This window comes from Neoarthrinium moseri, assembly GCF_022829205.1.
Source record: "Neoarthrinium moseri strain CBS 164.80 chromosome Unknown scaffold50_Wmoseri_CBS_16480, whole genome shotgun sequence".
NCBI classification, from domain to species: Eukaryota; Fungi; Ascomycota; class Sordariomycetes; order Amphisphaeriales; family Apiosporaceae; genus Neoarthrinium; species Neoarthrinium moseri.
Window position 1 is genome coordinate 100,172 of NW_026055164.1, and position 16,035 is coordinate 116,206.

Sequence of the window (16,035 nt, forward strand, 5' to 3'; positions counted from 1 at the left end):
ATATTGCGCGCGTGCATACATACGGCGGCGGCGGCGTCGGCCTGGGTCCAGGGCGCCGCTCGCAGCATTGCCGCCCGGGTGTCATTGACGAAAAGGGCATCTTGGTTTTGGAGCCAGCCGTTTGGCTCTTTGGCTGGCCCCCGTCAGTCCATTGGGCCTCTTCTCTCCCTTTGTTCGTGGTCACATGGCGGGCGCGCATTGGAGGTTGGGGTCCCAGGTCCCCATCCATAGGCTCCGAATGGACTTTCCGCCAGTTCTAGGTTGCTGCTATCGTGTCCCGAATAGTCCTAGGATAGTGCCAGCGAGAGGAGGTGCTAGCTAACCCACGATAAGACCATGTTTGCATATGCATCTGCTGTCACCATTGACTCGTGTGATCAGCGAGAAATACGCCTCCCAGGGGGGGGGACCCAGGCCACCTTGGCGGTGATACCTTGATGAGGCCGCGTTGCCGTCGATAGTTCGGACTGCATGGCTGATCGCTGACTGCCGCTGCCGGACCTTATTGCAGGTACTAACGTTAAGTCAAGTGTTACCTTGTGCCATGTGAGTGCGCCCTCACGGCCAGTAATTAATTGCATGAATGGCAGACCCCGGGGACAGGAATTGAAGGCCATTCATTGGCTGCCCTGTCCTATAGGCATGGTACAAGTATCCAGAGCCACTGTCTAGGAGCATCGTACCTGGCAAGCATGGCACCGGCAATCCGCTATATCTCTCCCCCGAGGTCCTGAATATAGTCATATGTATTAACACCGCACAAGCTTTGGGCATCGGGACAAAGGCCGATGCATGCCTGCTGAGTGCTCCGCCATCCAAGCCAGCAGCGGTGCCCGATACTTTGTCCTTAATTACCCACCACTGATCGACTGGTGATGCTATATTACGCGATGCGTGGCTGTCACCCTTTGGCGACCTGGCAGCAGTGACATCCACCGCCCAGCCCAGGAGTGGATCTTCCGACACGTACATCGTCAGCGGCAACTTGCCGGCGCCACGGGGCCAGATCGCTCAAGCTGCAACTACTGTAGGATCCGGGACTGCACGTCACGACCCAGCCGGAGGCGGTGACTGATCCCGGCCACGGTCGGCTTACGATCGAACGTGATATAGGTGAATGGCAAGCATCCTTTTCAGCGACCACTGGCCCGCATCACCGCTCCACCGCGACATGATTTGTAGACATTGTAGAGCTACATAGGCAAATGTTTACAGCATTTTGATTCGACGAAGTAGAGGTAGATGCTGGACAGGATCCAATTATTACTCAGTCATGGCCACAAGCACCTATGGATCAGAGTGATTCGCTATTCAATCTGGCCATCCGGGTACACCGTTTTCTCCTCATTCCACCGACACATACATAAATGTCATGTCGCATCGCTTTACAGGTTCTTCATGTCCACCACGCACCGAATGCAATCGCCAGCCTTCATCGCTTCGAATGCCGGGTTGATCTCCGGGAGGGTCTTCCTGTGAGTGATGAACTCGTCGACCTTCAGTCTACCCTCGAGGTAGTCCGTCACGAGACCCGGCAGTTGAGAGCGGCCCTTGACACCACCAAAGGCGCATCCCTTCCAGACACGGCCGGTGACCAATTGGAATGCTAGGCAGGTGTTAGTAGCTGTACCTGAGGTTTGCGGGATCTGAGGGTCAAACTTACGGCGAGTGTTGATCTCTTGGCCGGCGGCGGCGACACCAATGATGATGCTCTGGCCCCAACCCTTGTGGCAGGCCTCGAGCGCTGCTCTCATGACACCGACGTTACCGGTGCAGTCAAAGGTGTAGTCGCAACCGCCATCGGTCATCTCAATGAGCTTCTCCTGGATGGTCTGGTCCTTGAGCTGGGTCGGGTTGACAAAGTCAGTGGCGCCGAACTTCTTGGACCATTCCTCCTTGCTGGGGTTCACATCGACAACGATGATCTTGCCAGCCTTCTGGACAACTGCACCCTGCACCACCGAGAGGCCGACGCAGCCTGCGCCGAAGACGGCAATGTTGGAGCCCTCCTCGACGTTGGCGGTAATTCTCGCGGCACCGTAACCGGTCGTGATACCGCAGCCCAGCAGGCAGGTGCGGTCCATGGGAGCATCTTGCTGGACGGCGACGACGGAGATGTCTGCTACGACGGTGTACTGGGAGAAGGTCGAGGTGCCCATGAAGTGAAGCAGGTCCTTGCCCTTGCACTTGAACCGGGAGGTGCCATCAGGCATGACACCCTTGCCTTGTGTTGCTCGGATCTTTCCGCACAGGTTCGTCTTGCCCGACTTGCAGAACTTGCACTCCTTGCATTCTGGCGTGCTGTGAAGCAGGAGATGGACATTAGCCTGAGATGAGCTGGGTAAAGGGGGCAAGGGGACAGCAGAGAGGCCGCGCAGGCGACTGCTCGCGTCATCGTAGTGGATCTCAGATGAGAACCGTCCGTAGGAGAGCAGTAGAACGTACTAGAGAGCGACGACGTGGTCGCCGGGCTTCACATTGGTGACGCCCTCACCGATTGACTCAACAATACCGGCTCCCTCGTGACCAAGCACGATAGGGAACGCGCCCTCGGGGTCCTTGCCGGAAAGCGTGTACGCATCTGCGGTGAATATTAGCCCCGCGAGCCCATGGGTCGGACGTATTTCGGCGTTGGCTCGCAGTCTGCCCGCTTGGCACCGGGAGGGCAACGGGACGCACCTGTGTGGCAAACTCCAGTGTAGTAGATCTGGATGCGAACCTCATGAGCCTTTGGGGGCGCGACCTCGATATCCTCGATGCTGAGGTCCTTGCCTGCCTCCCACGCAACAGCGGCCTTGCACGTAATAGTCTGCACGAGGGTATACGGTGTTAGCTTGGTGGTAGCTCTGCACAGCTCCCGCCCCCCAGGCGCCTACCCCGCCGAGGGGTACTGTAGGATCGGGTTCGACGGACCTTGCCCACGGTATCAGCCATTGTGTCGAGCGTAAGTCTGTCTAGTTTCGGTGTCGGGGAGAAGGGTATAGGGGGATGATTCTCTTCGAGAAGCTCTGCGAGGGATCGGGGGCTGCAGATAGCTTATATGTGTATGGTTTTAAAACAGGGTCCCGCGGGCCACACACTTTGGGTTGATTAGGTTGGCTGCGAGTGAAGCTGTTCCAGTGCGGAGTTTCGTGGGACCCCACCCTAGGATATTTATTCCTACATCAGTTCGTCAGGCGGGGCCGGACGGCAAGTGAGCTACTGATGTCACTACGTATCGCTTGAACCTGCGAGAGCCACGTCTGAGCCTTGCTGTGGCCGGTATCTCGCTGGAGATTGCGAACTTCGACCGGTCGTGCAGCAACGTATTAGTCTATACTGTATAGCTGGCTTCTTGCCCACTGTCACCTATCGTACTCGTCACCTGGGCTACTGGCCAACATGTGAGGCCGCAATAGCCCAGGCAAAATTCTGGGCAGACTTTCTCGATGTCGCACGGGTTCGAGATCCGGTGCTGAGGCTCTTCCTGTCCAACAACAACTCATCGCCCGCTCGGAAGCAAGCGGTCCTCGGGTGCGTACCTGCGTGCGGGCTGAGCCGGAGTACTACCTTGGTAAGATAAGGACACTGGGGCTAGGAGCAACGGCAAGTAGCCCGTATCACTACTGTATCAGTCTGAGTCCTCGCTGTTCGGGATCTATGGTCGGGCACAGATGCTCCACAAGAGCCATGGCAGTCCCAAGGGATCGGGTTGTCGGGGTGTTATGGCAATGACAAGACCGTAATTACGGACCAGAGTGCTTTCTTCATCGTTGCCGCTGGTCACGCCATGGCGTCCACGGGAAACTAGCCGGCTTCCTCGAAACCTTCATTTATGGGGATTTGGGCCGAACGCCTTGCTCGGTGTGACTAATTCCTCTGAGATGCGTATTTATAGACCTATACTCGAATTGCACACCATATCTGTAGCAAATATCAGTTCAAGAGGCAGCCAGAGCAGAGGTCCGGACTGTAACCCGCGTCAATTCTGTAGTTTCCAGGTTCAGACAACTCAATGCCTAGCTCCCTACGTTCCATACCTAAGTAGGCACTTAGCTGGTTCACGTGTGCCGACATAACTTCAAGGACATGGCATCTAGAGGCTTGCATGATCTATGAATGTAGAACGTAGGTATTATGTGCTGGTGACCATCACCAACTCCCGTACCTAGACTTCGATATGCAGCCTGCCAAACTGCCGGATGAAGGGCTGACGGTGAGCGTCGTCGCATTTGATTTGCTGCCCGAGTTGAGGAGCCAGGGTGGGTGGATGGTGACGGTAGAGAGAGAGAGTGCCTATGTAATAAGTCACGGTAAATGGCGGGTTGCCTGGCCCGTGCACGGGGAACGGGGCGCCATTGAGAAATCCAATCCCATCCAAAATGCGCCTAAGCGCGTCGACACCTCGAGAGAGCTTCGTCCAGCTGCCGCGCGACCTGGACTAAATTTTCGAATTGCCTGTAGCTTCTCGCCCTGCTCGTTGGTGCCTGGCTTCACCAACGAACGCACTCAGCTCTGCATGACACTCGCTATCACGGCATGTGCAGGTCTTTGATGTGAAACGGCACCAGAACCTCGACTCAACCTGTCTCTCTCGTTTTCCTCCCATTCCTCAGCTCGCGCCCGACCGCATCGCAAACGCCGCCATGTTCAGGCTCTCCGAATCCAGCTCGCCTGCGACACCGCAGAGGAATCAGCGCGCCGGCGCTGGTCCTTCTCTCTTCTCCTTCGGCGCCGAACACCCGTCAACAACCCCAGCGGGCCCGCCGCCGCCGCCCTCCTCAGCACCATCCTTCACGCCCGCCGGAGAGCCGTCCCCTTCATACCTCCAGAGCTCCATCATGGCTGGCGCATCAACCTCGTCCAAGGTCAAGGCCCCGAATTTTGGAAGGCCCAATCTGGGAAACTCATCCAAGCCACGCAGCAGGGGACCTCTCGCAAGCTCCATTCGGGGCACGGGGGCACGTCAGCCTTCGGGCTTGAGCAAGCACTCCTACTCCGTGCTGGATGACCTGAGCGACGATGATGAGGAGGAGGACGAGGAGGATGGTAACGCACCCCCGCCTGCTCGATCAGGAACATACGGTATGCAATACGATGACAGCGAAGAAGAGGACGAGACGGAGATGGACGACCAATACGAGCAGGAGGAAGACGAGGACCAGGACCAAGATCAGGCGATAGAGGACGATGAATACGAAGAGGACGCCGAGGTAGAGCAAGACGACGACGCAATGGGAGAGTATGACCCTGACTACGATATCGAGGAGGAGCTGTTGCAGGAGATTGCTGCCGAGGCGTCGGGAGACCACTTTGGTGGAGATGACATGGACCTCATCATGATGGCCACACCCGCAGCAACCCGCAGAATGCAACAAGAAGCGGATGATATCTTCAGGGCCTCGAACATGCGCTCTACCTACGGCCCACGACGGGAGTTCAACTTCGCATCCGTTGCCAAGGACCTCTACAGCCAGCTCGGCTATGCGCAAGTCACGGAACCATCAGATGTGCTTGTTCCTACCGAAGAGATTGTCAGTCGCCTTTACGACGATGGTGTCGGAGCCGAGGACGACGAGGAGAGATTGGACGACAGTTTAGCTACCGCTGCTGGCCGACTCGTCGAAACGGTTTGGGAGCCGTACTCTGCCTCGCTCCCCAAGGGAAATCAGGAGCATGAAGCCAAGGTTGGACCGGGACCAAATACCCCTGACTTTGAGAAGGCCTCGTGGATCGCTGCCATGGTCTTCCGCCTGCACCACACTCCACCTCTCAGAGACCAGTTCGGCGGCTCTCAGGTGGTTCCTCTACCCCTCGTGCTGTTCAAATGGCAAGACGACTATCACGACCCGTCCAAGGACCAAATAGAAAGCATCAGATACCACCGGCCATGCCCTGCCGCGCACAGCCTGTTCTGGCAAGGAGTCTACATGTCCCTGATCCGCGGCAACGTAGAAGCGGCTGCGATTCTGCTGCGACGCGCAGACTGGGAGAAGGTTAGGAAAGGCCCGCGAGGCGAAGCAGCGTATGCTGGGCACGTGCTATCCAACATCAATCGGGTGGTCGAGGACGTGTGTACGCTCATCGACGCTTGCCCCGGTATGAAGGACGAGAACTGGGATATTCGCAGCAGCGACTGGACCCTCTTCCGAATCAAGGCCAAGGCGGCCAAGGAGACGCTCATCAACTTTGCCGAGGGAAAGGACAGGCCCCATCGTCCTTCAAGCCGTTTCAACGACTCTGAACTCGAGGACTCTCGGGGCCGCGGACCAACCCTCACCGGCCTGGCGAGAAAGGCAGAAAGCAGGCTGCCCTGGGATATCTATGAATCGTTACAGTCTCTGTACTCGATCTTGATTGGTGAAGCCGAAGCCATCACGGCAGCTGCTCAAGACTGGTGTGAAGCAACTGTCGGTCTTTTTGGGTGGTGGGATGATGGCCACAACAACCGCAAGCTTGGCGCGTCATTCTCGCGGTCACAGTCACTTGGAGCCCAGCCATCGGGCGACGATGACTGGCTTGATCGTTTGGCCTTGTCCTTCCGTGCTGCCATGAAGTCGGATTTCCACTTCAACACCCTTGATCCGGTGGAGGTCTGCATCGCCTGCACTTTTGAGAGCAACGTCGACGGCATTATTGGATTTTTACGTACATGGTCACTTCCCGTGGCATCGACAGTCGCCGAGATAGCGTCGCTCGGTCGATGGCTCCCTCCTCCAGAGCCCCAAAACCTCATTACCATGAGTGGCTTTGGAGAAGAGGACCTCGCAGTTTTGGGCTTGAACCAGAGCACTGGCCCCGACGATGTCGATGGTATCAAGGACTCGACTTTAATTCAGTATGCACGAGCTTTGAATAATATCCACCAGCTTTCCGGACCCATAACCAAGAAGAGCGGCATCACGACCAGAATCACCCGAGAAGGTTGGGAGATGGCTGTCCAGGTGGTCGGACGCATGGACTCCCCCGAGCGGTCGGAGGAACTTGTTAATGAGCTGCTGCAAAGTATTCTCGACAAGATAGGCCCTGACAGTCAGGCCACTGTGGACAAGATTTGGGCATTACTCAATGATCTTGGCATGATCAACTTTGCGGAGGACACAGCTGAGGTACGTTTATGCAGTGATCTTGTTGACGTGCTGTGAAGGTTGGCGCTAATCCATCATAGAAATATGGTGACATTCTAAAGGAGGACACATACCAATTCGGTGACATGCTTTGGTACTACGCCCTGGCTCACCGTCCTGGGAAGGTTCGAGATGTGCTTAATGGTCTCATGTCGATTTCCCTGGCTGAATCGACTATCTACCCCCCGGAGAGCGAGCTGGACAACCGTCTCCGGCTCATCTTGAAAGAGCGCAACACGACGCTCGAGCAGTTTGCAAAGCAAGATCTCGAGGCGGCGGATCTGCTGGGTAAAATGCTCAGTGGTTATGCCACGCTGCGGAAGTTCTACGAAATCAGAGACGGCAACGGCACAGGCGGTGCTCGGTCTATTGCACGACGGCAGCAAGCTGCAACGGCTTTGTCGTTTGTCATCGCTAGTGCAGATGACAACATCCGCGGCGGCCTCTATGACGACACTCGCGACGCTGTGGTCAGTGAGGATTTCATCCTTGCTCTGATCGGAGAAGCTTCTGTCTTTGTCAATCAGAGCCCTGCCGTCCTGAATCAGGACCAGGTCGATACCCTGCTCAAGGCAGTGGAGGACATCCAGACCGTGGGGTCTAGGGTATACGAAGCCGCAGACGCCTTCTTCCAGATCGTCATGTCTTCGGGCCACGGAAAGGGTTCCACGCCGGCCGACCTGATGAAGAAATCGACCAACTCCCTGAACGGCAGCTTCGTCATGACGGGCAGTTCCATGATGGCGTCCCAACTGCACAAGTCCATCCGAGAGAGCGGCGTCCTGAAGGGGCCCATCAAGCGTGCATGGGATTGGCGTGTTAATGTGCTGGCGGGTAGCAGCTCGGAGGACGTGCTCAAGAAGATTAGACTTGGCCTGACGAAGGACTTGGCAAACCTGTGGCTGGAGCAGGCGGACAGCATCATCATGTAAACTAGAGCTGACTGCGCGCAGACACGGTCTGAAGGGGTAAAGGGAGGGTTTAAAGCAAGATGCATCGGATTGGCGTTTCAGAGGCGGGACAAAATGCACGGATTCTATTTAATACCACCTGACATGCACAACTGACGACCTGATACCAAAACTTGTTCACCCTTTGCTGGCCGTTCGTGACAATTGACCAGTCTGACATTACGACGAAGCTTGGTCCCGTAGAGAATCTAGGTGGATTATTCAGTTGTCTCGTGAAGACCACTGCAAAGCCTGGTCATCATTTCCGCTCGGCTTAGGGTGCCCCGTTTGCGTAACTATATAGCAGTCACAGGAGCTAAAACCAGACGCTTTATGAAATGCTGAGGCCCATTTTTACTGCGGGAGCTTGTCAGAAATGGCTCAGAAACGGTGGCAGTCTGTTCTTCCTCAAAGCAAAGTATTCAAGTCCCGAGTATGCGTAGGGACGTGGAATCGACGCCTCGACACGGGAAGCGAGTGCAAAACAACGGGACGAAGGACGATTATTGGCTGCTGCGGTTGACGAACCCCAAATCTATTGTGTGATGTACAAGTCTTGGTCTACACGTTTCCCGGTATCCTCAGGCCACCATCTCAACCAATCTATTCCTCGGCATCGGCGAACTCGGCACGGCCCTGCTTGGAGTTCAGGTAGTGGTTTCTGTATTCCCATCGTTAGTTCTCCTCGCCGCCGAGAAAAGCAAACCCGAGGCCTGGGGCTCCGGTGTGCTCGCGAGAAGGAAGTTGGTTTCCTCACCTGTGGATGGCCCAGTCCATGGCGTAGTAGAAGAAGATCATGGGAGGGGCGACGTAGAGGATCTGCTTGCTGAATCGGCGCCAGGTGTTGAAGACGGCGGCGTGGGCGGCGCCGGCGACGGGGTTCTGGCGGTTCGAGCTGAGGCCGTAGGTGATGATGCCCTTCTGCTTCATGCCGCCTGGTGGGGATTATCTCAAGTCAGCCATCCGTCCAAGTCTGATGTCTGATGAAGCGGCTGATGCATCGGCCGAGGTCTTCTCTCTTCTCCCTCCCCCTCGTCGTATCTGGCGGTGTCTCGACGGTCGCAGCTTTCCCGCTCGCTTGCGTGCCTGACTGTCGTACGCCCCGGTCGTCACGTCGTGTCGCCTCTGTATGTCGGCTGGGGGAGCCCAGGAATCATCGGAGAGCCGGGACTTGCAATCGTCGGAGGGACCGCTTGAATGACGTTCGGGGGGGAGCTGTGTGGCATCTTTACTCACCAAAGTTACCCCAGGGACCGAGGAAGCTGTGCGCAGTATGTTAGCCGGCGGATCATTCACGTGGGTGACGGCGTAGGGTGCACCGGGAAGCGTGCGAGCAAAAGCCGCAAGCTCCCCCCGGGGGGCGGGTTGGCACGGGACGGGCGGCGGACTCACTGGCCATTCTTGCCGAGGGGGCTGTCGCCGCCGGCTCTGAGAGCGCGAGTAGGGAACATGGTGATCAATTGACGGTCGGGGGGGGTTGTCAATTGGGCTGTTCGGGTGATGTCGTTGCGAGGGAGAGTAGGACAGTAGAATTCGCGACCAGGCTTCCAGGACGGAGTCAAAATGGGAGCCATCTGATTGGGCTCTGGCGGAAGAATCGGAATAGGCTTAGCGGGCTTGGCCTGGGAGGGAAAACAGACCCGCCGCCTTGCCTCAGCGCCTGTATGAACCTATGGCATGGTACGTACCGAAGTCACCTAGCTGTTCACCTGGAAGAAGCTTGGACCTCTGGAGAATTGTACGGGTCAGAGAGACGCAGGCGGGCTTGCACGGCAGCAGCGGCGCAGACGTGAGAGCTTCAGTTCCTGGTATTATACATGATAATCCTGGATTCCGGCGCAACAGCGACAAGACACAGCGGCAGCCTTCCCCAGACAAACGCCTCGCCACCATGGACGCACGATTCCTCAACGCAGTCTACAAATGGACCGTGCCGGCCATCATCGGCTACGGCATTGCCCAGTCCTCCATGTACGACGTCCGCGGAGGCACCAGAGCTGTCATATTCGACCGGTTATCCGGTGTCAAGGAGGACGTCGTGAATGAGGGCACACACTTCCTGGTCCCCTGGCTCCAGCGCTCCATCCTCTTCGACGTCCGCACCAAGCCGCGGAACATTGCCACCACCACCGGCAGCAAGGACTTGCAGATGGTGAGCTTGACCCTCAGGGTGCTGCACCGCCCGGAGGTCAAGTCGCTCCCCAAGATCTACCAGGTACGTCGTTGCCAGACTATACCCTCTTTTTGCCCCCGCTCCTCCTGCCCCGGGTTACCCGCACCGCATGCTGACCCCCAGGCCAGAACCTCGGAACAGACTACGACGAGAGGGTACTGCCCTCCATCGGCAACGAGGTGCTCAAGTCCATCGTGGCCCAGTTCGACGCCGCCGAGCTCATCACACAGCGTGAGGCCGTCTCCAACCGCATCCGCTCCGACCTGATGAAGCGCGCCTCCGAGTTCAACATCGCCCTCGAGGACGTCTCCATCACCCACATGACCTTTGGCAAGGAGTTCACCAAGGCCGTCGAGCAGAAGCAGATCGCACAGCAGGACGCCGAGCGGGCGCGCTTCATCGTCGAGAAGGCCGAGCAGGAGAGGCAGGCCAACGTCATCCGCGCCGAGGGCGAGGCCGAGAGCGCCGAGACCATCAGCCGGGCCATCGCCAAGGCCGGCGACGGCCTCATCCAGATCCGAAAGATCGAGGCCAGCAGGGAGATTGCGCAGACCCTGGCGGGCAACCCCAACGTCGCCTACCTGCCGGGCGGCAAGCAGGGAGGCCAGTTTTTGCTGTCCGTGGGCAAGGCGTAAGGCTGGGAGTTGTATGATAATAGGAGGGCTCAAGGGACGAGGGAAAGCGAAAAGAAACTTAGGGACATGTGTATAACTACTATACGAAAGCCAGGAGCCCCGGTTCTCCACTCCGGGATACGGTGCTGACAGAACTGATATCCATAATGTGACACTACTTCAGAGGAATGACTTTTGTTACTGGGCCTCATGAGCGACAAGTGATTTAGACAGGTGCTTCGTATTTGTGGCTGGAGCTCGTGCCATAATTTTTCTGTCGAGCCTCTTTCAAAAGACACCAGGTGCATTTTGCTTCCCACGCATACCGGCGCTTCTGCTTCTAATATGTTATTCGTGTGTTTCCTGCATGATGGTTTTCAGCAACTCGCGTTGGTATAGAAGTCCCTCGACTTATCAGAGCCCGCTTCGGTACTCGACACTAAATGATTAATAACATGAATAGTATTGATTTATGAGTTATTCTTGAATCTGACCTTGTTGTCTTGTATGAATTTCAATACGTGTTGCAGAGTTGGGATGTACCTACTTGAACTTGAGTCGTCACTGCTCAGTGTCCGCATGGCCCGTGCGCCCGGTGGCCCATTCAATCGTGAACCGGAACCTCACTTCTCCAACGTCTGAATCCCTCCCATCCATCAAGCACCAATTGCCCCGTCAAAACAGCCACCATGGCCTCCAAAGTAGTTGCCAAAGCTGCCGGAGGCGTGATGGGCGTCAGCCAGGTGAGCCACGCCCCCCTCGACCCGCAGGCCGTCCTTCGAGACCGGACTCGATTGGCCTCGGAAGCACCCCAGGAGACCACGGGCAGTGGCAGCTAGCTAACACGTCTGCTCCCCCGTCCAGAAACAAACCCTCCAGTCCACCGGCATCTGGGAGCGCGTCCGCCGCGTCTTCGCCGTCGACTCGAACCGCAGCAACGGCGTGCCGCTGAACCCGTACTTCCGCAACCCCACGCCCGGCGGCAACGACCCGCTGGCCTACGACGACCCCGTGACGGTCCCGGCCGGCGACATCGCCGACAACCCCTACTGGAAGCGCGACTCGCGCCGCAACTACCCCAAGCTGTCCTTCGTCAGCCAGGCCGACGCCGTCGCGCTGCTGGGCGTCGGCAGCGCCGCCGCCCCCAAGGCCGAGCTGGTCGGCGAGGCCGGCGAGAAGGCCCTCGTGGCCGCCAAGGAGGAGGGCGTCGAGGGCGGCCTCGCCCGCTACTTTGAGCAGAAGGGCCCCGCCGCCGCCAAGGACCTGCTGGTCAACGGCCTGCCGCCCCTGCCCAGCGGCCAGGGCCCCAAGAAGGACGGCAGCGGCGCCTGGGAGGCCACGCCGTACGAGTTGACGGAGGAGCAGACGTATCCCGAGCAGTGGGTCTACACCGGAGGGAGAGCTTCGAGGCGAACGCGACGAGATGCTAACATGGTTTACAGGTACCCGTGCCGAGTGTTCAAGTAGAGAGAGTGAGATTCTAGAAAAAGGGTCGGGATGTGGATGACGAATGGCAACTTGTACATATGACGGCGAGGGTATAGATTTCATTATGGCCCCGTTACGCTCAGCAGTCAACTGAGAAAAGACTATTTCTTACAATCTATCTCATGTGTCCAAGTCTTTTGAGCCGCTATTGCTGTCCTATACGCGCCGCTGTCGCTGTCTTACTGGGCGAGCGTGACCTTTTGAGGCCTCGGATATCGGCCACACAGCGCTCAGTCAAGGGCAGCAAATTCCATTGGCCTTGTGAAAAGTCAGCATAATGAATTTAGCGAGTTTAGAGGAAGGGCTCTGCCCACCTTGAATTGTAGGGTGATGTCATGTTACGAGACAGCTGGGATTGCCTCGACATGAGTGAGAGTAGTGCTCCGTCATTGCCTGTTCCCAACAAATCTTCAGGCATTGGGAGCAGAGAGCCAGGGAATCCGGCATGCTGAATGCTGCCAACCGTGTAAGACATAGGCGTCGGTTCTGGTATATACGCAGTGTGAACCATTTCATATCTCATTACGGCCCTGGCGGGGGCTCTGAGGGGCATCCTTCTCGCGGTCCTCTCCCACGCTCCGTTCAACAATCTTCAACTTGCCCTGAGCCCGTTTCACCCGGTCATCGAAGTCGTTGACCGCCTCATCGTTGTTCTCAGTTGACAGCGTGCCGGGTTCCACGAGCGCATACAGCGACGTGACATTCTTCTCCAGCCTAGGGTTCCCAGGAAGCGCGGGAAGCGGGCGACGATCTGTGGCCGCGGCGGATGCGTCTTGGGGCTGCGACTTCAACTCCGCGCTGTTCTCTGCGGCTGCTGCCCTCAAATTGGAGATGCGGTTGGCCCAGACGATGGCCTTGCCCTGCATGCGCCCGGCTTCCAGGAACTTCTCGTAGCCCGTCTTGAGGCCGACGGAGCGGCCCTCGATCTTGCCCGCCTGGTAGCCGTCGTCGTACCCCTGCTGGTAGCCCTGGTCGTAGTATTGGTCCTCCAGGTTGAGGACGTCATCAAAGGGATCGGATGCCATACTTCGGTAGCAAGTCCTCAAGATATAACAGCCTGATTCAATAATTTGCGGCAAGCTTTCAATATGAGTTATTCGGTATATCGTCTCCAGACGAACGTTCCATGTACCTGGGTACCGAGTCAGAAAATAGGTCTCCCCAGGGCCGCTTCCGGATGGAGGGGCAGTCACAAATTTAACCCCGCCGACAGGACAGACGGCCGACCAGCTGCAGGGACCGGAACTCAAACCTGACTCAACTATCAGCCCAGCCCAGCTCGAGTCATCCTATACAACAGCAGCAGGCTATCACTGCCCTTGGTTTTCTTCTGGGGATCACCGATTTTATTTTGCGCAAGACCTCGTTTCCTGCTCTTATCTTTGCAGAGTAGGGCTTTCGTTCCGGATTCCCTTGCCCCCGCCCGCAAGTCGCCCGACGGCCTCACCCACTGATCGCAACCACCGATCTCACGATGGCTTCTTCTACACCCAAAGTCATCCTCCCCGAGAAGGGCAAGAAGAATATCCTCATCACCTCCGCGCTACCCTATGTGAACAACGTTCCTCACTTGGGGAACATCATCGGCAGTCTGCTGAGCGCCGACGTCTTCTCGCGATACAGCAAGCAGCGGAATCGACCGACCCTCTACATCTGCGGAACCGACGAGTATGGCACCGCAACCGAGACCAAGGCCCTCGAGACCAAGCAGACTCCCCAGGAGCTTTGCGACGAGTTCCACCACAAGCACAAGGCCATCTACGACTGGTTCGAAATCGGCTTCGACTACTTCGGCCGCACCACCACCAAGAAGCAGACCGAGATCGTCCAGGATATCTTCTTGAAGCTGCACAAGAACGGCTATCTCGAGGAGCGCACCACCACCCAGCCCTACTGCGAGCACCCCGACCACAAGGCCTTCTTGGCCGACCGCTTCGTCGAGGGAACCTGCCCCAAGTGCCAGTACGACGATGCCAGAGGCGACCAGTGCGACAAGTGCGGAAACCTGCTCGACCCCCTCGAACTCATCAACCCCAAGTGCAAGGTCGATGGATCGACCCCCGTCCCGCGCGATACCACACACATCTTCCTGTTGCTGGACAAGCTGTCCCCCAAGGTCACCGAATGGTTCGAGAAGTCGAGCCAAGAGGGGCTCTGGTCCTCCAACGGCGTCAGCATCACCAAGTCATGGCTGAACCGAGGTCTTGAGGGCCGAAGTATCACTAGAGATCTCAAGTGGGGTGTGCCGGTACCTCTAGAAGGCTACGAGAACAAGGTCATCTATGTGTGGTTCGACGCTTGCATCGGATACCCCTCCATCACGGCGAACTACACGGACGAGTGGGAGCAATGGTGGCGCAACCCCGAGGACGTCAAGCTGTACCAGTTCATGGGCAAGGACAACACCCCCTTCCACACGGTCATTTTCCCCGCTTCCCAGCTCGGAACTGACGATAAGTGGACTCAGCTGAACACCCTATCCACCACTGAGTACTTGAACTACGAGACGGGCAAGTTCTCAAAGTCGCGAGGTGTTGGTGTCTTCGGAGACACGGCGCAAGAGATTGGAATCCCTCCCTCTGTCTGGCGTTATTACCTCCTGGCCAGCAGACCCGAGACTGGTGACACCCAGTTCCTCTGGGCCGACTTTGTCGCCGCCAACAACAACGAGCTTCTGGCCAACTTTGGTAATTTCTGCAACCGTGTGATCAAGTTTGTCAATGCCAAATTTGAGGGCGTCATCCCCGAGTTCTCGGCATCCTATACTGACGACACCTTTGACTTCCCCGGCTGGATTGCTGAAGTCAACGCGGTGCTCAAGGAGTACAATGATCTCATGGAGGGCGTTCACCTGAGAGCAGGTGTCAAGAAGTTGATGGAGCTCAGCTCCAAGGGCAACAACTTGTTGCAGTACCGCCTGGATAATGCCGCTCTGGCTGAGCACCCTGAGCGTACAAAGACCGTCGTCGGTCTGGCCCTCAACCTCTGCAGCTTGCTCGCTTCGGTCTCGTCGCCATACATGCCCGCAACCGCGAAGTCGATCACCGAGCAACTCAACACACAGCTCGCTTTCATCCCTGATACCTTTGAAGCTGAGGCGCTCAAGTCTGGCCACAAGATTGGAAAGGCTGCCTATCTGTTCTCGAGAATTGACGAGAAGAAGATCGCCGAGTGGAAGGAGAAGTACGGTGGCACACAGGCTTCGCGTGCTGCTGAGGAAGCCGCCAAGAAGAAGAAGCAGGAAGATAAGGAGCGTAAGAAGGCCCGCAAGGCTGAGAAGAAGGCCGCCGAGGCTGCTGCCACTACCTCTGCGGACCAGCCCAAGATTGACGGCACCGTCAAGAACCTCCCCATCAGACAAAAGGTGCTTGACACCGAAGGTCCCTTGACAACTGGTGCAAGTGTCGTTCCAGAGTCCACTGCACCGAAGTCTGACTAAGTTGCACCACCCAACTGAGGTTATCCTCGGCTGAAGGACGACTAGCTAGCAAGCAAAGCATACAAGGCAGGGCATGGGTGGGTATTGGCGTTGGATGGATCAGCTAAATTAGACCTGGAGGTCATTTCAACAAGAGACGGGGCCGTATTCCGGAATACATGGTAAATGAAAAGAACATTGGCTGCGAGGGAGTTGCATGAGCGAAAGGAGTGAGTGATTTGGCGAGCCGAAAGATTCTGTATCTTGTTTTGCTAGAGTAGATGAA

The 16,035-nt window shown here is 57.0% G+C and overlaps 7 protein-coding genes across 7 annotated transcripts; 4 read left to right on the forward strand and 3 right to left on the reverse strand.

Moving 5' to 3' along the window:
• Positions 1-1,385: 1,385 nt before the first annotated feature.
• Positions 1,386-2,934, reverse strand: JN550_010130 (uncharacterized protein; the record flags this gene model as incomplete). The annotated part of the gene is made up of 5 exons (XM_049308350.1): positions 1,386-1,606; positions 1,664-2,382; positions 2,446-2,581; positions 2,680-2,809; positions 2,914-2,934. 5 exons carry the CDS (start codon positions 2,932-2,934, stop codon positions 1,386-1,388), a joined length of 1,227 nt encoding a protein of 408 aa, XP_049167870.1.
• A 1,225-nt stretch (positions 2,935-4,159) lies between these two features.
• On the forward strand, positions 4,160-8,038 carry JN550_010131 (uncharacterized protein; the record flags this gene model as incomplete). Its single annotated transcript, XM_049308351.1, has 3 exons — positions 4,160-4,462; positions 4,527-7,088; positions 7,148-8,038. 3 exons carry the CDS (start codon positions 4,160-4,162, stop codon positions 8,036-8,038), a joined length of 3,756 nt encoding a protein of 1,251 aa, XP_049167871.1.
• Positions 8,039-8,659: 621 nt separating this feature from the next.
• On the reverse strand, positions 8,660-9,507 carry JN550_010132 (uncharacterized protein; the record flags this gene model as incomplete). The annotated part of the gene is made up of 4 exons (XM_049308352.1): positions 8,660-8,717; positions 8,814-8,991; positions 9,293-9,318; positions 9,449-9,507. 4 exons carry the CDS (start codon positions 9,505-9,507, stop codon positions 8,660-8,662), a joined length of 321 nt encoding a protein of 106 aa, XP_049167872.1.
• A 440-nt stretch (positions 9,508-9,947) lies between these two features.
• JN550_010133 (uncharacterized protein) lies at positions 9,948-10,864 on the forward strand (the record flags this gene model as incomplete). Its single annotated transcript, XM_049308353.1, has 2 exons — positions 9,948-10,271; positions 10,358-10,864. 2 exons carry the CDS (start codon positions 9,948-9,950, stop codon positions 10,862-10,864), a joined length of 831 nt encoding a protein of 276 aa, XP_049167873.1.
• Positions 10,865-11,532: 668 nt separating this feature from the next.
• JN550_010134 (uncharacterized protein) lies at positions 11,533-12,310 on the forward strand (the record flags this gene model as incomplete). Its single annotated transcript, XM_049308354.1, has 3 exons — positions 11,533-11,586; positions 11,708-12,222; positions 12,286-12,310. The coding sequence occupies 3 exons, from the start codon at positions 11,533-11,535 to the stop codon at positions 12,308-12,310; spliced, it is 594 nt and encodes a 197-aa protein (XP_049167874.1).
• A 533-nt stretch (positions 12,311-12,843) lies between these two features.
• JN550_010135 (uncharacterized protein) lies at positions 12,844-13,356 on the reverse strand (the record flags this gene model as incomplete). Its single annotated transcript, XM_049308355.1, has 1 exon — positions 12,844-13,356. The coding sequence occupies one exon, from the start codon at positions 13,354-13,356 to the stop codon at positions 12,844-12,846; it is 513 nt and encodes a 170-aa protein (XP_049167875.1).
• A 449-nt stretch (positions 13,357-13,805) lies between these two features.
• Positions 13,806-15,770, forward strand: JN550_010136 (uncharacterized protein; the record flags this gene model as incomplete). The annotated part of the gene is made up of 1 exon (XM_049308356.1): positions 13,806-15,770. The coding sequence occupies one exon, from the start codon at positions 13,806-13,808 to the stop codon at positions 15,768-15,770; it is 1,965 nt and encodes a 654-aa protein (XP_049167876.1).
• Between the last annotated feature and the right edge of the window lie 265 nt (positions 15,771-16,035).